Raw genomic sequence first — 21,916 nt, forward strand, 5'->3', positions numbered from 1 at the left:
GACACACAGGCACAAGCAGCCTTTGACTTTCTAAAACAGGCCTTTTCACGAGAGGCCATCCTTATTACCCCTAACCAGAACAAGAAATTTGTCTTGGAAACCGACGCATCTCATCATGTTATTGGAGCAGTGCTCCTCCAAGAAAACGAGTTCGGAGAAGAATCCTCGGTATCATATTTGTCTAAGACATTAAGTCCTTTGTAGCTTAACTACTCTGTGTTAGAAAAAGAACTCCTGGCCATCGAAGTCCGTACAGACCATAAAAATCTCAAAGCCCTACAATATGCACACACTACGAACAGTAGACAAGCCAGATGGGCCCTTTTTTTTCCCCTTACAACATTCTCTTTACTTTCCTCCCTGGCAGACAAAACCTTCGAGCTGACGCTGTTTCTCGTAAGGAACCCTCTACTGAAAGATTTCAGACCAAAAGAATATTTCCCAAGGCCAGGTTTTTGCATGTTATCACTGATTTCCTACATGAAATTGAATCTGCCACTGCCAAACATTTGGCAGATTGTCAGGACCTTCTTATGCAAAACATATTGACCTCTGAAAAGGATGTCTTTTCCATGAGCACCAATTGTTTATTCCTACCTCCAAACTTCGTCTGGAGATTATGCAAATGTGCCATGACTCTCTAGCCGCTGGACATAAAGGCATCTCCAACACGCTTACTTTAACTAAGAGACACTTCTGGTGGCCCAACATGGACAAGGATATCCGTGATTATGTGTCCTCTTGCCCAATATGTCTCCAGACCAAATCACCCCGACAACTCCCTTCGGCTCTTCTTTCACACATGCCTATACCTGACAAACCCTGGCAGATTATTTCCACAGATTTTATTGTGGATCTACCACCATCTGAACATCACACTGCTATCATGGTGGTGGTAGACTACTTCTCGAAGCTAGCCCATTTTGTGGCTTTACCTGGAATTCCAACAGCGGCCCGAATGGCGAGAATCTTCATCAGTACCATCTTTTCTCGCCAAGGCCTACCTGAGACCATCGTTTCAGATCGAGGCCCACAATTTACCTCCCTTTACTGGAAGACAGTTTGCTCGAAACTCTGCATCAGACGTTCCCTTAGTTCTGGTTTCCATCCCCAGACTAATGGGCAGACGGAGCGCTTGAACCAGACGCTGGAAGGCTTTTTGCGTTGCTTCATATCTTCGTTTGGCTGAATTTGCCTATAACAATTCCCCACATTCGGCCATAAAGACTAGCCCCTTCTTTTGTGCCTATGGTTTCCACCCGGCTTTCGCCCCTGCAGTTTTGCCACCTTCCTCCAAATTTCCTGACGTGGATGCTCTCATAGCCGACATTCAGCAAGGTCATCAGTCAGCGCAAACCTCGCTCCTGGATGCTCAAGACCGGATGAACGCTTTGCGGATCGACATAGGTCACCTGCCCCGTCGTACGCAGTTGGTGACTTTCTATGGTTTGCTTCTAAATTCTTGCCCCGTCATTTGGTCCCTTCTAAACTGTCTCCTCGTTATTTTGGGGCCTTCGAAGTCTTACAACTGATAGGCCTTGCTGCACTGCGTCTCAAGCTTCCTCTCTCTTGGTCCAGGATCCACCCTGTCTTCCACTTTTCCCAGATCAAATCTGCTCGGCCAGATCGTTTTCAGCGGGGGTCTTCTGCCCGTCCCCCTCGGGTGTCTACGGCTACGGGTCCGGAATTTGAAATCTCTGGGATCTGTGACTCCCGTTATCACAGGGGCCTTCTTCAATATTTGGTTGACTGGCGTGCCTACTCATTGGCAGATCGGTCTTGGGAACCAGCTACGGGTGTTCATGCTCCCCGCCTGGTTCACCGGTTCCATCGCCTTCATCCGGGCAAACCCGGCGGTCCGCCTCTGCAGGGGGGGCATACTGTCATGACGCCTCACAGGCGCTGGTCTTGGTTGCGCCGCAGGGGGAACATTCGGTGCAGGGGGAATATTCTGTGCAGTGTCCTAACACCTTATTCCTCATCCAAGATGGCCGCCGTATTGCTTCCCGCTCTGACGGGTACCTGCTTTCCAGTATTGACTGAATCCATTGCTCGGCGCTCATCGATCCTGCCTTATCAACAGCCGGAGTCAGAGGAGCTTTGCATCGCTACTCCTTACACTGACGCTCCGAAGTTCGAACATAGGTACTCTTTGGTAGTTTCTACTCAGAATCCTTTCGATACTTCATTCGTTTACTTGCAAACATCGCTCTGCTTCTACCTCACATTGCTTTCCCTAATTACCTCCCCAACTCAAGGCGAGCCCGCATGGACATCTCAAGTGCTTACCTGTCTTCCCTCTCCTGCAGTCGAACCCTTAGTGGATACGAAGGTCCTCCCAGCTCGGTAAGTCCTTGTTCACGTTCCATCTCTCTTCTTCAAGCTACCGGACACACTTACCATATTCCTCCTCTTCAGCTACAGGGTCCTCTTTCATATCCACACTACCAGTCTGGGGTTCCCCGCAGAGTGTAAGACAGCAACGGACAAGGATACAGGTTACACCCTTTCCTTCCTTACATTCAACCTTACCTCCATCTCTTTCGCTCCGGTAATCTGTTCTTACTTCTCCTTCAGCCTTCGTCAGGGAAGACCGCAGCTGAGAACCACCGGTACTCCGGCTCACCTATGAGCACTGCCTGCTCGTTTCCTGGCAACCAGAAAACAACGCACCCGACTCCAGTTCTCAGGGTTTTTTACCCCAGAGGGTTTCCCTGACGTCTCTACTCCTCTTGTACTTATTTCAGTTAGTCGGAAGACTAGGGGCCTCAGGGGGATTTCTCACAGTCGACTGCTGCACTTGATCCAGGTTAGTGGGTAATCAGAACACTTATTGGTGAAATCGTGTTTCCGCATGACACATTGACTGATTGACCAATCCATACCACGCAAACGTTTTTGGACTCGATTGACGGTTTTTCAGAAGCACATGGAGTAGCAGTTAACTCAATATTTTGTGGTTATCATCTTATAAAGAGCTCAGAATTTGTGTTCTTTTTAAAATCAATCAATGGGGATGCTGGTTCGCATTATTGGTACAGTTAAGGGGGACACTGTTGCAGAACGGTTGTCTGAGATAATTGTCACCATCATTCCATTGGAAAGGACAGTGTTCATATGTTGAATATGAAGTCCATCGAATGCAATCAATTTCCCATGGCACCCACAGATTAGGCTTTGCATATTACAAAATAATTGCAATATTTATAATAATTGAAATAATTTTAATATTTGCAATAATCAAAATGTTTTACATAATTTCCCATATTTTCACTATACAAGATCTCTTCAAATGTTGCATTTTGAGGTCCTATCCCAATTCAAATGTTTTCATGCTGAGCACCCCAAAGAGCAAAAATGTAGTTGATGAGCCACCTCTGAGTAAAAATATTGTTGTCGTGCCACCCCATATACCATATTTGCTTATATTTTCGATTGAAAACGGTCACCATACTCCCTTTTTAAATAGCCTTGCACGCCCCACTTTAGTTTCCTTATGATACCCCTAGGGGGCAAGCCCGACAGTTTGAAGACCACTGCCTACCGTGTCCCAATTCGTGTTGCAGGGGCAGGTAGGTTCGGTGGATGGCTGTGTATTCGGTCTACTCAAAAAGGTACCTTGTATGGAATGCCCACTACTTTCAATGTATTCAAAAAAGAGGGGTGATGAATAAAGATTTTAGTCATCTACTGCTTTACAACAGCACGTGACTACCATAATGTCTATTCATCATTTCATTTTTCCCACTTATACACTAATTATTAATTAATTAAAAAATGAATTATTTTTATAACTCATTGAACATTAGCTTCTTCCATTGCTGATACGTTGTGCCGTTTGCTCTTGAACAAGTGTGAAATGTTATTTCTAGGTAGCTCTAAGTAGTCTATTTTCAACAACGGCTAGTGTATTTGTAGTTCCTTGCAGCAAAATATTATATCTTTGGAATGTGAAACTCTCTAAATTTCTCAGAAGAGCATCAAGTTTACTAATAAGACCGGCAAGGGCAGCGGTTTTGTAACATCTGCACTCACAGTTGTATTTCCAGGCTATAATTGTAAGGGCAGTTGAATAACGTGTGAATACAGTAAATGAAATAGAGATGAAATCAAATAATCAAACTCTAAAAAAATAATTTTATATTTTATTCATTCCATTCTTGATTTTAAAACATTTGTGATCCATACAGGTAGTATTGGGAGAAGGTGAGAGACATAGGCAGTGAACTACAGGAGACAGAAAGCTTTTGAAAGAGATAGAACTATAGAAAGAGAGATACTTTACAGATGGAGCAAGAAAGAGAAAGATGGTGAGATAAAGAGAGAAAGACTTTTTGGGAAAGAGAGGAAAATATAGATGGGGAGAGACAGGCAGAGAGGTGTTATAATGTTAAAGAGAAAGCGAGAGCAAGGGTCAATGTTGAGTTAGAGAAACAAAGTGAAAGAAAGTCAGAAATACAGATAGAGGGAGTAAAAGACATATTGAGAGAGAGATAAACAGAGATCGAGAAAAAGAGATGGAGAGGGAGATAGAGAAAACAGATGAGCGAAAGACAGGAGGGTTATGAAGAAAGTGAAAGTAAAGGAGACAGAGATAAATAGAAGAAGAGGGAGGAATGTATGCGTAGAAGCATAACAATAAGGATCTCAATTTAATTTTCAAAAGAATGATCACATTATCAAAACATATCTATCATTCAAATGTATTAATGTGGGACAGTAATCATTGCAAAGATGGTAAGTAACATAGTGTTTGTGAGAGAGAGTGAGAAAGAAAGGGTAAGATAGTAGTTAATAGAAATAAATAAAAATATATTTAGGGAAAGAGAGTGAGAGAGAGAGAGAGAGAGAGAGAGAGAGAGAGATGGAAAGATAGGCCGAGAATGTGAGAGAGAGCGAGAAAGAGATACAAATAGAGATACAGGTAGAGAGTGAAAGAGTGAGTATTCTTAATATAGTTATAGAAAAAGTTGTTTATACTTTATTCGGCATTAAGCCATAAAAGCACATCTGAAACAATTTCATAAAACATTGTGCACAGTAAATATTTCATTATACGCCAACCGACAGGATAAAACTTTTAAAAGTAGCTCTAAAATACATGCTATGTATACAAATCATAATAGGATAAAGTTGTGAGGTACTGGTGCTGGCGCAAACACCATTGAACCATTTCAGGATTCTTAGAAAAAGAGACAGAACAAGAGTGACTGGATGTATAGAGAAGGAGATATGGGGGGTAAGGGGGGGCCTCTTTTTTGTTTAAGGGGGGCCTCACTCAAGAGGGTGAGTTACATATAGGAAGAAAAAGAGTCAGAAGCTATGCCCTATGGGCTTATGTGTTTTTTTAGGCCTTACGTTGAATTATAGGCCTGCACTTTTCAGATGTTTGTCAGTACATGAATTAAAGTAAAAGTTTTTTAACTCCATTTTTCTTCTTTTGTGACCATGTCTTCTAGCTAGTATTTGTTAAACCTAGCTTGCTGCAACTCGCACCTATCCCACATACGCCTTTGAACAGGGGTAGCTTCTCTTTTTCCTTCCTATATGGATGTATAGAGAGACAGAGAAAGAGATACAGACAGAGAGAGAGAGAGAGAGAGAGAGAGAGACGGACAGAGAGAGAGAGAGAGAGCCCGGATAGAGAGAAAGTTAATGAGATACAGAGAGAGGAGTGATATAAAGAGAAAAGGTATAGAGTGAAAGTTAAAGAGATAAATAGATACAGATAGAGGATGGGTGTATAGAAAATGAAAGAGAAAAACAGAGAAAAGGACAGAGAGAGAGAGGAGTGGGAAAGGGAGAATGTATTAGAAGGAAGAAAAAAGAGATATTTAAATTTTATTTAAAAAAGAACAAACACATTCTGACATATTTCTTATTGTAATCTAGTAATGTAGTCCATTCATAAACAAACACTTAATTTAATTTTCTTGTCAAAGAATTGCAACAACTCTTACTTTTGTAGAAATGGCTGAAAATAACTAGTAAAATATTACCTACACATTTATAAAAATCTTATTTTAGATTCCTATGTTTTTTAAATAGTGAGAGTAAGACAGAGAAATTGAAATGCAGCGCAAAAGAGAAAGATACGGATAGGAAGAGAGAGAAAGATGGACGAAGCGGGAGAAATAGAGAAATTGACAGTAAGAGACATAATGAGAGCAACTGAGAGACAAAGAAAGAGAAAGATAAATAGAGAAGATGTAGAGAGAGTAAGAGATGTATAGCGTGAGAGAGCAATAAATAAAAAGAGAGCGAGAAAAAGTACTGAGAAAGAAAGAAACAAAAAGAGGAAGGGTGATTTAGAGGATGAAAAGAAAGTAAGTGAAAGGGGAAAGACAGAGATTGAGAGGCACAGAGAAAAAGCAAGAGTGATAGAGAAAGTAAGATAGAGGGTTGGAAAGGTGTACGTGAAATTACGAAAGATAGAGGAACAGTGATTGAGGAGTCATAGAAATAAAGAAATAGAGAGGAATATAACAACAAACAGAGAGCCTGAAAGAGATAAAGAGAGATATGCAAGGAGAAATAGTTAAAGAAAAAGGAAGAATGCAAAAGAATGAGATGAGGGAGACACAGGAAGAGTGATTGACAATGTAAGAGATACTGGGAGATAAAGGATGGAAAGAAAATTTAAGTCGAAAGAGAGAAAGGGAGAGAGAGAGCTGGGAATATTGACAGAGAAAGTATGATAGATATAGAAGTAGGAGGGAAAGAGTAAGTGAAATTGAGAAAGCCAGAGAAATAGTGATTGAGGAGTCATAGAAATAAAGAGAGAGAATAGAGAATTAAATCAAGAAGTATTACGAAAGAGAAGTAGATATAGTAATAGACAAATGGAGTGAAAGAAACAAAGAAAGAAAGAATCAAAAAGGAGAAAGGGGAGAAACAGAGAGGTAGAGTAATCGAAAAAAGTAGGAGCGCTAGAGAGGAACAGGTTGGAAAGAAAGTAAGTGAAAAGGAAAAAGGGGAAAGGTGCAAAGAGAGATAGGAATAGTGGTAGACAAAGTAAGAGATAAGAGATAAAGAGTAAGTGAAATGAATTGAGAGAAATAGTGATATTGATTAACACAAATACATCTTTTAATTTTCATGTCAAAAACTTGCCACCCCTATGATATTTCTCTGAACAATGATTAACTATTGCTACATGACATTACACATTTATCAATATCTCATTTTAGAGTTCCTATGTATCTTTAATTCTGTCCACAAAAAATAACAATAATTATACAAGTAGAAGCAACATTTTTAAAGACAGCATTCATCTAATAAGTCATAATACGAGTACATTTAAATATAATATAATTTTTAACACATTTTCTAAAATAAATAATAGATAAAAAAATAACCATTTACATTAGACATGTTTTTTTGATTTAGCACACCCCTTTACTTGAACCTGCTTGTGAGTTTTGCTACAATGGGCCTCATTATGAGACAGGTGGTAGCCATGGTGTTATTAGCACCATGGCTGCTTCCCATACTGTGCCCGGTCTCGTTCAATAGGGACTTACCGGTGTAGTCCGACCCTGGCGGGACCGGTAAGTCCCCATTGAAGTCCCCATTCCCATAGGGCTCAATGGGAATGGGGAGGGCGCTAATAACGGGCTCGCGAATGGCAAGCCCGTTATTAATGCCCTGGTCCCTTAGCGGGACCTGTAAAGGACGTGTGGTCCGACCACACGTCCCTTACGGGTCCCGCTACGGGACCTCAGAATTGGGCAGTAGGGGATTACCGGCACCGGTCTCCTTACCGGTACCCGGTATCCCCTACCGCCCAACTCAGAATGAGGTGCAATGGGTGAATTTGGAGGACGCTCCATTGTTGCAATGTTCTTCGGCATAGATTGTGCCTTGGGTACAATGCAAGTTTTCCATTGCCAATGCAGTGAAAGTGGTATCCCTCATTCCCTCGGCTCGAATACTGGTTTGCCTACACATTACTTTTTTCATTTTGTAAAAGCTATGTTGTAATGCAATAGTATCGCACCTCCAGCAGTTCTAGCCTGATGCCTACCAATGTTCTCTTGTGAGCCAGTACCGCTAGCCTTGTATGGGCCACCTGTATGGGCCACCATACAGTGTAGGCCAAAATGCAACCTTTTAGACCTGTGTTTTAGACACATGTTATGGAAAACCTTGACATCCCTACTATGGCAAAATTCAGTGAGCCGCCTCAAATCCTTGGTCACTTTGTCGCACACTATCTTTGCAAGGGCTCTGGGAGGAGTGAAGCTGGTTTCCAGGAATTTCCCCCCTTAGTCCCATTTTAACTACTCATTCGTGCATTTTGGCACATGTGATAATGTTCCTTTTTCTCACATGAGTGTTTGTTCACAGAATAGTGGGCAAGAGACTACCACATTTCCAAAAGTATCTCCACTGAACCTTCACAGGATTTAACCAGAGGTGATTGCAAGTGACTGAGACCATTTTTGTATCTCTTCACATCCTTTTTCCCCTGCCTCAGTAATATTTTTCATTATTGATTAAGACGCATGCCATATGTCAAATTGATGATTTATGTGTGGCGCACCACCTTTGCAATGCTGACGTGTTTGTCTGTGGCTATTAACTCTCTTTGCAATCCTCTTGATTGCAGAAGTTCAATGGATTTTACAAACCCATGTTACTCCATGGCAACAGAGGATGTATATTTGGTGACTTGGTTGTTTGGGGGATGTAAACGCTAGCAGCACAAATGAAACCTGTGCATTCTCAGTGGCTGAGAGGTCCAAAAGGATGAATATAAAAGAGAGTTCAAAGTGGTGAGCATCAGGGAGAAAGTTGAAGACATGCATGAGTGTGATCTCAGTGAAACGTTTACTAGGGAATCCAGATTGGAGTGGTCATTTACCTCAAAGTACTTAGTGATCTTGTTGGAGATTGTGCGTAGAAACACTTGTGTACAGGTGCGTTATAAATTACATACCATATCATATCAAGACCACCCACACAAAGACCTTCGAATAATGGGGAAGCAGAAAAACAGGGCCATCGTTTGCTGGGATGTTTGGGTCAGCAGAGGATTTCTTCAATAGGGGTAAGACAGTTGTAGATTTGAAGGAGGCAGGGTGGAGTCCTGCAGAGAGAGAGAAGGTAAAAAGCTCAGAGGGATAAGGTGCCAGGAATTTTTAGACTTCAAGGCAGGTTTCCCTCACAAGTCGTATAAAGGAGCATTTCTCCCAATATTCCCTCAGGAGCTGGCAATGTAACAAAGGACAGGAGATGAAAGTCAAACAGAATATATTGATTAGATCACCAGGTCCATACAAGCTCTTCTTCCAACCCCAGTAAGTGTTGTTACCTGTGAAAGATAATCTACTTTACAGCAGGAAAAGGGGGAGGGAACAGGAACCCAAAAAATAGGTAAGGAAGAAAAGTGAAAAACTCACTGGAGAAACTAGCGAAGGAGCCTAACCCTGAATGACACGAGGGACACCTAAGGGGACAAACATACACACCCAAAAAGCCAGGTAAAGCACAGGTACAAACCGAAAGTTCCCCAAAGAATATCCGGGTAAAGTGCAATCCAAAGTTCCCCAAGGACTATTCAAAGTCCCCAAGCAATGAAAGATGCAACAAATGCCAATGGCAAGTGACAATCCCAAGAAAGGTCTAAAGGAAGTCTAAGATCTAGAGTTACAACATGCACGAAACAACAGAAGCCAAATCAGAATCCAAGAGAGTAGTGAAAGCACAAAGCAGTAATCGAAGGCACGAATAAACAAACAGGAGCAGAGACAAGATGAATAGCTGCACGGCAGAGTAAAAACAGCTGTGAAGCACTGACAAGCTTTCTTACTGTGTACTTTATTGCCAGCAAGCTTTGATACAGTGATCTTCTTCCGCCCACTTCTGGATCACAGAGGAACAGATGTGGTGACATGTGTGCCAGCCCTGCATGCGTCGCGCTAAGATTTTAGGCAAGTATAGTCCTGGCCGCGTAGTGCGTTACACCGAACGCCAGGATGTCATGATGCCTACCCCCAGGGACCCAGACCAAGTCCAGCAACCCCGGAAGCAGACATCGAGTTGTCCCAAGCAAACCCCACAACCCCTGCTAGGGGCTATTTGGGTGCAGTCCTGGCGCCTATGGCGGCAGGCTCATATGGAGAGTCAGTCCTGGCGCCATAGGCACCAGGCTCATAGATTAAAACTTACCTGATGCAGACCATGCTACAAACTTACCTGATAAAGACCATGCTGCAAGAGCTCCAAGCCAAACGAGGCTTGGAAGGGACTATTTTACCTAGGGACTATTTTTTACTCGGGTGGGGCTGGGGAGGAATACTTACCTGGGACTCCTTTGGAGGCTATTTAAACCACGCCTGAAGAGCAGCACATGCTTCGCATTATTCTGCATCCAGCGTTGTAACGCTCACCTTGCCTGCAAGTCTGCATCCAGTCTTCTGCCACGCCCGCCTCGAGTTTGAAGCTCCTAGAAAAAGGGAGAAAGAAGGAGAAAAGGTTAGAACAAGAGCAATACCTTTGATCCTTACCTTGAGCTGGAAGAAAGAAGTTATTTTATGCGTGTCGCCTCGCCTGCTGCAGCGCCGCGCTGAACTCACCGGCCTACGCTGCATCTTCACATTTCACCGCATCCTCCTGCATGTTACCGCTGCACTCCGGCACCTTAGAGAAGACAGGAACAGCAAGGTGAGTCAAGGGAATACACAGAGGAATACCCCCCATAGACTTACCTGATTTTACCATCGGGGGTACTATTCTTCTTCACAGGTCGGCTTCCACTGCATCCTAGCCGAACCCCGGCCCCTAACAGCGGGGTGGGGGGATTTACGCTCAACTCCACGGGTGGTTAATTCCCTTTCTCCACTTGCAGAAGAATATTCCTACGGGCCAAGCGAAGGAAGCTAGGTGGGCCAGTCCAGTCCGTCATCTCAGCCCTACGCATCACATTGGTGGAGACTGCAGCAGACCAGTCCAGATCGACGTCTCTGTGGGAGCCAGGTGAGCGTAACACAGGAGAGCCTCCACTTACTTATGTGTGGAAGGTTGCCATGACTCACACTGCATGACAGATCCCCTTCTCAAGCCCCGCTGATCCCACGGACTATTCAGGTAGTGCTCATGAAAATGGGCAACAATATGGGGGCATGCACCTGTGAGGAGGCTTTCCATGATCTTTCTTCAGGACCGTAACATTTTGAATTAATAGCTGCTGGATGGGGCGGAAGCCGGGTTGCCGTCTTGTACAATTTCAAGAGAGACACATGAAAAACAGGATGTAGCCACCAAAAAGGCAGAATGTGAAGTCATAGCGCAACAGGATTGATAGCGTGGAAAAGAAGCTATGTCCGACGTAATGGGGCACCAGTTTCCATGACCTATAGCTACTAAGGTAATGGGTAGCAGCCATACCTGGTCCCCCGGCTTAAAAATGTCTTGAGGGGAGAATCCCCCAGAATCCCACTTAATTGGTTTGGGCTCCCTTGCTATGCTTGGTTGCTATGGATATCTGGGAGAAATATTTATGCCCCTCCACTTAAAAAAAATTCCCCAGCCTCAACTTAGGATGTGGCCAAGAAACACACGTACAAATGAGCCTCCAGACAGTCACATGTCCCCCTGGGAGCCAATCACAGTACTCCAGATTCCTTCCAGAACTGCAGGCAGGGACCTGTGTGTTGTAGACCCAGGGGGCTTTGTTTTGCAAGGACCCTTGCATGGTGCACAGGGTTCTCTGTCAAAGCAGGATATGGATGGCCACGGTTGTATGTTCTCTAGCCTGTAGCTTCTTGTGTTGTGCTTGAAGAAGACCGGCCGATGTTAAATTATCTAGGATGTGTTACTGCAGGTGTCAAAGGTTCCAGTGGTTAAAAACATGTAAACCACAATGAGGCTTGTCTACAGCAAAAAATAAAGCTACAGTCTCAAACATTTTCTTCCATGCTCTGCTACAAAACGGGCTTTTGTTGAGTTGTGGAAATAGTGTTTCTTGGTTCAGGTCTGAGTAAGTCTCTTAGTGTGTCAGTGAGACAGCCAAAATTAGATGTTTCCTCGTTGGTCACCACCAAATCCCCCCCAAACCATCTCTTGCCGGTTGTTCAAGAAATACATGTTCTCTTTTGGATGCAGGGGAGTAATCATCTGCACCCGGTTTTAGGTGTGCAATTGAAACCTGACATGTTCCTTTTTTGGGGAGCAGAGCTGGAAGGACTGCTGTTCTGTCCAGAAATTTGATAACCTTCACTGGTTGCCTGTACACAGGACCAAACATGTCTGCTTCATGCAGTATCTCAAAAACCCAGGTACACTTCTTGTAAATGTTCTTTTCAGCCAGGAGCTCATTCTCCACTTTCAGTCAATTTCTCAGTAGTGTGATGACAAGCAGTGGATCGGGCCTGGTAATGGAACTGGGAGGATTGAACAAGTCAGGCATTATAGCTACTATAGCCGCTACAGCTACTAGAGAATGCATATCCTTTATGACTTCCTTACAGTTAGCTTCCCTCTGGAGAATGATCCAGTTGAATCTAGTAAACGAGTCTAGTAGCATCAGCAAGCATTTGTATTTGTTAACTGCTATCAAGGGACCGATGTGATCCATTAAGATTATTTCTATTATTTCAAATGGTGCTGTTGCCCTAAGTAGGAGATCTTCATATGGCTTACTTATATGATCCACAGTGATTTGCAAGCATGTTGAGTAAATTAGCAAAGTATTTTTTACATATCGTCTGAGCTTTGGCCATGAATAGCTGTCCAGCGAAGGCTGAGTAGTTACCAATATCCCAAAGTGGGCGGTAGCCATTGCTGCACAAGCAGCAGACATTAATTTTAATCAGTCCTGCTGGTTTGGAAGTACCCTTCCAACTGGGTCTCCAACCTTTGGAATTGTGTTTATTACTTTGTAGATTTTCAGACAATACGTATATGTTCTGGGCAATAATTTCAGTTTAAAGACAGCTTGTCTCACGGCAGGCTTTAATATCTTCATCTATCTGTGAAGTGGTGCACGTCAAAGCTGCTACTACAAATCTTGTCTGCCGTCTAGCGGATCGGTGGGCTAGCGCATTAACAGCGCTGTGCACAGAATTTGTTCTATTTGCTTTAGTGTGCGTTACACAAACTAGAGGATTTACCTCTTTGAAGTTCCAAATCTTCTGCCAAAGCTGTTTATATACCATTAGTTTACCATTCAAATATTTTAAACCATTTCATACTCACCATTGTAGGCCAAAGTTGTAGTCCCTGATTATCATGAATTAGAGACAATAAGTGTTGGCTTGTTTTCTCCCACGTGCTTTGTCTAGTGTCTAGGCATTCAAAGAAAGTATTATGTTCGAAATCACCCCCAACAGAAGCACATGCAGCCTAGTAAGTAGATAGTGTGTCTATGGCGGGAATTGCTGAGTCATCCGAGGAAAAACCCTCAGAAAACATTCAGGGTGAAATCTTTGGTATGGCTACTTCTACTTCTGTTTGCAAGGACCACTCAAGATCACACATTTGATTCAACTCTGGCTTGTACTGGTACTGCATCAGGTGCAGCCGGAGTAGCATCCTACAGAATCCATCTATGACTAGTGCTTTTGCATTCCATTCAGGATGATAATGCTTGTTGCTGCTTGCAGCTGAACTAATGGAGAATTCACATGAATAGCTTTATTTTCAGCTAATCCCTTTCATTCTGTACTATATCGTGTAATGCTCCTAAGATCTTGTTTTCTGGAGTGAACCTTTGTTCTGGTATTGTGTAAAGATGTAAACGGTAGGCTAGTTGTTAGGTCTCATGATAGTTACAAACGGTATATGTAAAAGCATTCTATTTTATTGGACAATTTTCCTGTTATGTTTTTGTAGCCTTTGTAGCTCTGAGAAATTCCTTTGAAACAGAAGTGTTTCCCTTGGAAAGTAAATGCAGTGTGTTTAACTCTCTAGTTCTAACGGTTGTCTGAAAAACCCATTCCACTTCCGGCTGGTAGTGAAATGTCAGAAATGTGAAGATTTTTAACTGGCTCCGTGTGTGTGTTTGTATGTATGTGTATGTGTGTGTGTGTATTGAGTATTCTGTAGTCTAAACTGGAAGATATGGATAGCTTGTGCTTTAATGAGGTATTGTTTGCGAGTACTTGGTGTTGAGTGCAATGACATTTTGTGTGACCAACATGGTTATTGAATAGTTTAATTGCTCCTAGAGCCGCCCACCATTCTATGTAACCAAGTATTACTTATATCACGATTTCTATTAAAAAAGATGTTATAAATGCATCTCCCCTATGGCACTCTCTAATGTACAGTGGGGACCATTCTTTAGCTGCCAAAATGCCAAAAGACCAACATGTTTTACATGTAAATTGGGCCATAAAAGTGCCTCAATTTCGTTTAGTTGCTGTACCTGTAGGAAAATTGTAACTAAATGAATTTCATTATTTTCTATCACTTATCCTATAAGAGTAGTTGTTTGTCATTGCTGTTGTATAGTTGAATTACTCAAGTGTGGCATGTGTTTCTTCCCAAATATGGAAATGTCTGAACCAGAATCTAAAAGACTGTCTATCCAGTCACTAGAATCTGTAACTACTGGAATAATCCTGTGGCCTCTGTCTTCTTTTTCCCTCCCTTGTCTTGCTCTTATGTTTCTGCTCTCCCTTGAAGAATGATGAGCCCTGTGCCTTTTCTTTCTGTGGGGGAGAGAAAGCAGAGGGTTCATCTCTTTATTGGTTCTATGAGCTGTTCTTCATCTCTGATATGATATGTAATTGTTATTCGACCTTTATTGTTACTTCCTGGTCCCTTTATCAGAAAATCTGTATGGTGCTTATGCTATTTGGTATATATCCTTCTATAGCCATAGGTTTTCAAACAACCCACCTACTTTTACAGCTGGTGTTTTCATGAATGTGAAAAGCGTCTCCATAGGCAGATCTCTCTGTTCTGCCACTGTCGCAGTACAATCAGAATTAGGATTGATAACCCCTCCATGTGTAAGCCATTGATTGACAGCATGCCAGTATTCAGCAATTATTGGAACATCAATATGTTGTAGTATATCCATTCTAGTATCTCTTTTTTACTATATATATATATATATATATATATATATATATGTTATATATATATATATTATATATATTGTATAGTCAAGTTTACCATATTAGCCCTTCTTCTGTAGCTAAATAGGGAAGCTGTTTTTTGTTGGAAGGAAACAAGAGAAACTAACTTTTCATGAGAGGTTCTAGATTTTACCTCTGGAGATATGTTTCTAGATGTTAGGAGCCAACTGTTATGGTTCACTATATCCCATTCAACATTCAGTGTACCACCAATCTTGGTGACCTACACTCTGAATGTAATGTTTGCCAGGTGTTTTGGCTATCTAGAGTTGTCATTTAAAATAATGGCTACCACCTGTTATGGTTTCCCATGCCCAACGTTGCCTTTTAATGTAAGGGTGCCACCTTTGTGGCCTCTCAAGACCCAGAATAGGTGTTTGAACATATGGATGACAACTTATATGCCTTTCCAGGTCCCTTACACATCATTGGTGCCAACTGTTGTGATTTAAATGCCAGAGCCTAACCCACACCCCAAACCTCCGCTCCAAAGATAGTCTAAATGCCCATCTAGGGCTGTGACAGGTCCTGTGGCTGAGAATAATGCTGTACCTGAAGGAAGGCTCTGGAGGAAGTTGGGTCTCTACACTTTGATGCAAGAGAAACTACTACACCCTCAGCACCTGGCAGGTTTACTATTGTACAGCAATATTGTTGTGGGTCTACCTTCTGGGTGAATCTATCAATATGTATTACCCTTGTAGGTATGAAAAACATGAGATATAATCAATATCTTCCCTACACAGTTTTATCACTAACCCAAGAAGTGTTTGTACTTGTAATATAGCTTATTTTATACTCATGAGGTATGAACTGGCATGTTTGAACAAGATGGGCTTTTACCAAATGGTGTGAGATGTCAGTGCTTTATTCAAACAGTTTTGGCTATCCGTTTGTCCCAATTAAGCGCTCACACTTCGTTGGTTTATTTACATTAGCTTGCCTTTTTTTAATACACATCTTTTGATGTGGATATGTATGCAGCTCATTTTGCATTTATTCTGCAGTTTCTAATTAAATCCTTTCAAAATAATGATCGTGTGTAACAATTATTGTGTTTGTTTTAGAAATGTTCTGCTTGTATGTTTTAAAATAATTCATGTAGGTTGCTATGTGCTCATTATACCAACGCAGACTGATTATCTGTTTTGAAAAGCAATTTTCAAATGGCACAACTTAAAAGTGAGGTGTGTTGCTTGTGCCATCTCTCATTTTGTGCTTTTCACATGAAAACAAAGAAATGCATTTTTAAACGCTCCAAGCTTTTTTGGTTTGTAGTGAAGAGGTTTAATCCCATCATGGATAATCCCAATTGTGCTTGTAAAGAGAAGGCTGTCAAAATTGATATTTTAATTGACGATTTGTTAGATGCATCTTCTGTCAAAGTCAATAGGAATGTTTCATTTCTGAGTGCAGGCCAATGTGGCCTGGCTGGGCATTTAGAGCTGATCAAATGATATGTATATATTATAATTTATGGCAATCTCTTTCATTAATTCAGAGCAGCATTTCAATCCATTGGTGGTGGAAACCTAATCTTAATCTGTTCATTATATTGTCTCCTGCAGGTGCTGAACTTGGTCCCAGCGTTGATGAACATCCCTTGGTTCATGCGGAAAGTACTTCAACCTCAGCTAGATATTTTTCAGTTTATCAGGAAAATCATCAAGGAACATCAAGAGACCTGTGATTCTGAAATGACGCGAGACTTCATAGATGCCTTCCTCCTTGAGTTGGGGAAGGTAAGAGTGCATACAAAATCCCCTGTGGGATTTAGGGTAATATTCATGTCAAAAAGCCTAATAACTACAGTTGGGATTTACTTCATACACCTATCAGCAAGACCTCATATGCACGGTTCAAGGTGCTCATGGTGCCTTGGTCTCTGGTAGAAGTTTATAAGAACCTACTATCTATAGTGACAGTGTGGAGGATGCACCTGGTCAGATTTAAATGCAGTCTACTGAATAACCCTGAAAACAAAATAGTGTTTTTATCTCTCTATATAAATTACCTAAGAAATAAATGTTCTATATATTTTCATGTTCCGCAAGAGGTGTCAGTGAGCTATGTCATTGATCACTAAGGCATATGATGCACTAAGTACCATTTTTAAAAGTTTAAATACTACATATTCAGAGTATTGCATTTGGCATGTCATTGAAGTGTGCCCAGCTAACAGTACTGGTGTGGTGAAGATCCTCTGATGGAGCCCCATACTTTGCTTTGGAGATTTGTATGACAAATGCTTGTTTGAAGAGGGGTATGGTCAGTATTACCCTAAATAGCCAGCAGGTGTTCTGTAGCTTAGATGTGGTGCCGGAGATCAGACTGATAGGCATGGAGTACTAGGTTTGAAGGGTTTTCTGTACATTAGGCATCTTTGTTTATGGCTATTTCAAGTAGTGGCGTTTTGGCTTTCCTCTTGGTTCAGTTTTGGCTTGGAAGAAATATCATGTTAGATAAAAAGTGTGCCTTTATGAGTACTAACATATGAGAACAACACATAAGTATGAGTGTAGAATCCCATAATTCGTTTTTTTTCTAAATTAACTTTTATTGGGTTTTCTTTTATAAATATTTTCCCAATCAAACTTCAATTTCCACCAAGTCAGCAGACAACCCTGCACTCCCTCTTCCCACCCAAATTCCCACATCCGTCGTCTTGTCTATTCCCTTCACAGTATGCCATCGATTTATCTGTAAAATCGCCTTTGTCTTATACATCATTATTTGTGTCCACATTCGTCTGTCACTTCAGCTAATCCCATTTCCTGCAAATCTTTCAGCATTTCCCGCTACAAACCTTGTTCCTGTATGTTATTTTTTTATTTATACATTTATAAAGCGCACTAAGCCCGGGGGCATCGAGGTGCTGTTACGAACACAGTTACACACAAGTCATAATGTTTGTACATTTCAGGATAAAGAGAGCATCAGTTTTGTTTGCAAAGGCTGTTGCCTGTAGTGCTAGGCTAACACTCGGTAGAGGACAGTCAGGTGAACAACAATGTTTTTAGCAACTTACAAAAGGTCCAGTAAGGTATCTCAGCTCACATGGCATGTGGGAGAAGGTTTCAGTGTTTGACAGCGATAGTGGGGAAGCTGGCGCCTCCAATTCTCACCTGGTTAAATTTGGCCTGGGTAAGACGGTGAATGTCAGCTGTCCTGGTAGGGCTAGACGAGACAGCTTTTGAAAACCTTTTGGAAAGGTAGTGTGGGGCATTATTTCTTCCATCACCCAACATTGCTTCACTGCCGCTTTCCACATGTTAATGTTAATGTTAAAGGACATTTGTACCGCGCACTATCACCACCGTAGTGGTCCCTTGGCGCTCTGGCGGCTCTTAAAGAGGAGGGGAGGTTGAGTTAGTGGGAGGAAGCAGGAAAAGTGCAAGAGAGCAGTGATGTGCTGTTGGCAGCCTCAGCCCGGTGGGTCCGTTGGCTGGGCCTGGGGTGTTTGCGGCCGGTAGTCGTCGTGTACTGTTGTGCAAGGCTATGTGTGTTTTTGTTTTATTGTTGCAATGTAGTGAAGTTTGTGCGGTTTGTTGTGCTGTAGGTTTTGGTTGTGTTTGGTTTGGAATTTGAGAGGTGTATGCAGAAAGGGAAAATACAAACAGGCTAATAAGGGCCCTAAATTTACCAGAGGCAGCTTTTAGACCTATCTAATAAGTCTTGGAGTGATGCTGTCTATTCAAATCTATTTTCAACACTAAAACGTGAGTTATCTCTCTTAAAGGGGAAGGTTGGAAAAACTAAAGAAGATCTGCAAACCATATTCTGTGACCCAACTGGGAACGCAGTGCAAGTAACCACCATGCACAGTGATATTTGCGCCATAAATAGTAATAATGATGATTTGAAAAAGATTATATTGGGGAAAAAAGGTGCATGAAACAAATAAAAATGGCGCTTTGTGCAAGATTGTGGTAATATGGGGAGGTGTATGGAGGGTGCACCATGAGTGATTGTTAATCCTTTGGCAAATATTTGGCTTGTAGGCAAAATTAAATCCTAAACATTGCTACGATAAATAAGAATATTGAAAGACATTCAACATTACGCTCCGCAGCCCCAGATAAACACAGGGAGGCTTCCAGGGACCAATCACTAATAATGAAGGGAAAAGTAGAGACTATCTTGCGTAATCTTTTAAATACATCAGATTGATTAGCACTGCAGCAAGGAACACTATTTGTATGACTTGCGTCCCAAAATAGGTAGTGGGTGCAAGAGAGGGGTTGTGGGTTCCCTACCCAATACGGGATCAGAATCTGAAAGGCTTTTATTTGGTTATTCCAATTGACATTTTGGCGGTCTCACGAGAACCCGACCCGTGCAATTTGAGATATGATTCCATTCAACTAAAATTAGTGTTCTCTGGATTGGCAGATGGTTTGTTGTCTTTTGGCCATACGACAAGGACAGATGCAGCTTGTGCCTGTTTCACCAACTATGAAAAACCACAGAGGTTAAAAGATTAACTTCCAGAGGGAGTTGGAACAAAATGGTACCCCGTTGAATCACATTTAAGACACCACATATGTTAAAGAGGGACACAAGTCTGGGTGATCCCCTCTTACCATGAAGGATGATCATGTGTCTGAAGTGTTTGTTTCTCTGTCGATGATTCAATACATAATACGAGTTTAGTCGACTGATTGTGTCTTTCCTCCACTGGTTTTCCCATCACATGGAATGGGAAGGATGTCAGGGGTATTGAAGGTTGCCTCTATGTTTTAACCTGACATATGGCTTGTATTAGATTAAACGTCACAATGAATACTGGAAATTGTTCATTAGAGAATCTGATACTTCCAAGAGGCCTCATTACAAGTTTGCTGGTCTGGAAACAAGGGTGCTGGTAAACTCACTGGCACCCTTTTTCTGGACTGGCAAACTACATGTTTGTTTGCTGTGGCCACTGTGCCCGACAGGTCCGACCCTGCCAGGCGCAGCGGCCATGGTAGGTAGACTGCTCACGGAAGCGCTGGCACCGCTAACAACGGTGCCGGCGCTTCCGAGTCCCCACTCCCATAGAGTCCTGTGGGACTCCATGGGAATGGGGACTCGCATTTAACCGGCCCCTGACTTCCCAGGCCGCCGGATGTGGAATCTCCCGGTGTCACCGAGAAGTCAGGCACCAGTAAAATATTACTGGTCCAGCGCAACCTGCTGGTAGCACCAGCAGGGTTACCGCCAGACTCATAAAGAGGCCCAAGGTCCCTTGAGCACCACTTCCTTGTGGGGTTTGCTTTTGTTAGCACACTAGCCTACATCTATGGATGCCCCAGTAGTAGTTTGGAAGTATGGGTCAAAACACTACTTTGTTTGAGGTGCTCTCCTTTGACCACCCATTCCCCAATATACAGGACGTGCATCATGCAAATAAAACCAGGTATTCTGATTTTAATAGGGGATATTTATAATAGGCTGGCCCCCCCATATGGGTATGACAATCTTGACCAAAGTAGAAGATTGTTTGGATGAATGGGACATGATATGTGGATTTATAGGAAGGATGATCACATTTCTTGTAGGAGGTTTAAATCTATAATTCGACCCATTAGATGACTTATGTGATACTATGAAGAAATAAAGGAATAGTGAGCTAAAAAAAGTTATTGTCCCAAACGTTCGGGCATGTGGTTTTAAGCAAACTGTCAACGATCGTAAAAACATTTCCTATGCACCTTACCTTAGTTTTCCGCACTTTTACACATGCGAAATCAGGCAGCAGGGCGCAGCCATCTTGTGCTAAACTTATCCGTTGCCGCATCGCCCTAAGTTGAACTGCCCTCACAGCACTAAATTATATCCCCTGCCCCTGAAGCTGACATCACTATTCCTAGAAATATTCTCCACCTATTTTCTTAAAGTTAGTTGACGCAGAACCCGGAATATCAACACACACATCCTCTCACAGCACAGCGTGTCCCAAATCGGAATAGGAAACACTATTTTTAAAGGAAACTCTAATACTTTATTTACTTTTATTTCACAATAAACGCTCCGAGAACATCTGCCAATGTCCATATTCAACCAAATGTTTAATTACATTTTTTTCGAACATCAAATCTTTATCATGAGGCACACAGGGCCTCATCCGGAGTTTGGCGGTAACCCTTAAATGCGGCGGTAATGCTATTACTGCCACATTTAAGGGTCTGCCAAATCACAGGCTTGGCGGATTTACCCCCAGCTCACAGCTGGGGGTCAATCTGCTGTGATTTTGCTGATTTTCGCCACTATTACTGCTGCCGGTAATACCGCCAGCGGTAATAGCACTGAATATTCCTATTGGGCCCAATGGGGAGTGGGAAATTCCACAATGGGGAATGTGGATTTACCGTTCTGCCAAACCCATGATCCGGTGTCCACGCCGGGGGTTTGTCGGTAGGGCTAATAGGGCTGATAGATAATACCGCTGGGTTAGCACCCCACTTGTGATGAGGCCCACAGTTTTCCTTTCGGTAGAAGAAGTGCATTGGACGCACCTTGAATCACAAGGCTTCAGCATCAGCTTCTTGCTAGACCACTGTAAACAATGTCAGGTTGCTCCTTGGTACTGGTACCGCGAAAGAGCATATCGGTCCGGGGCGATCGTCCCACATCAGTGTAATTGTAAGCCAGCCATTTAGGTGTATCTGCCACTGCCTGTTGAAGAACCCGTCACTGGGTATCTGTAATCGATGACATTCAGAGAAAGGGAGGCTGTAGCTGTGTAGAAAACATAACAGAAATGTATCTCAGTAGCCGTTCTTTATTCTAATTTATCCATTTACCGTTTAATCCTGCACCGGTTGAAACCTAATAATGAACACAAA

At 42.3% G+C, this 21,916-nt stretch overlaps 1 protein-coding gene across 1 annotated transcript in view; it reads left to right on the forward strand.

Moving 5' to 3' along the window:
• Positions 1-21,916, forward strand: part of LOC138581421 (cytochrome P450 2D15-like) — a 398,392-nt gene that overhangs the window by 214,919 nt on the left and 161,557 nt on the right. Inside the window, exon 5 of the mRNA XM_069652737.1 lies at positions 16,658-16,831. Coding sequence (XP_069508838.1) covers positions 16,658-16,831 — 174 coding nt within the window. The remainder of the gene's footprint in view (positions 1-16,657; positions 16,832-21,916) is intronic.

This window comes from Ambystoma mexicanum, chromosome 3p (assembly GCF_040938575.1).
Source record: "Ambystoma mexicanum isolate Mex_15411 chromosome 3p, UKY_AmexF1_1, whole genome shotgun sequence".
Taxonomy (NCBI): Eukaryota; Metazoa; Chordata; class Amphibia; order Caudata; family Ambystomatidae; genus Ambystoma; species Ambystoma mexicanum.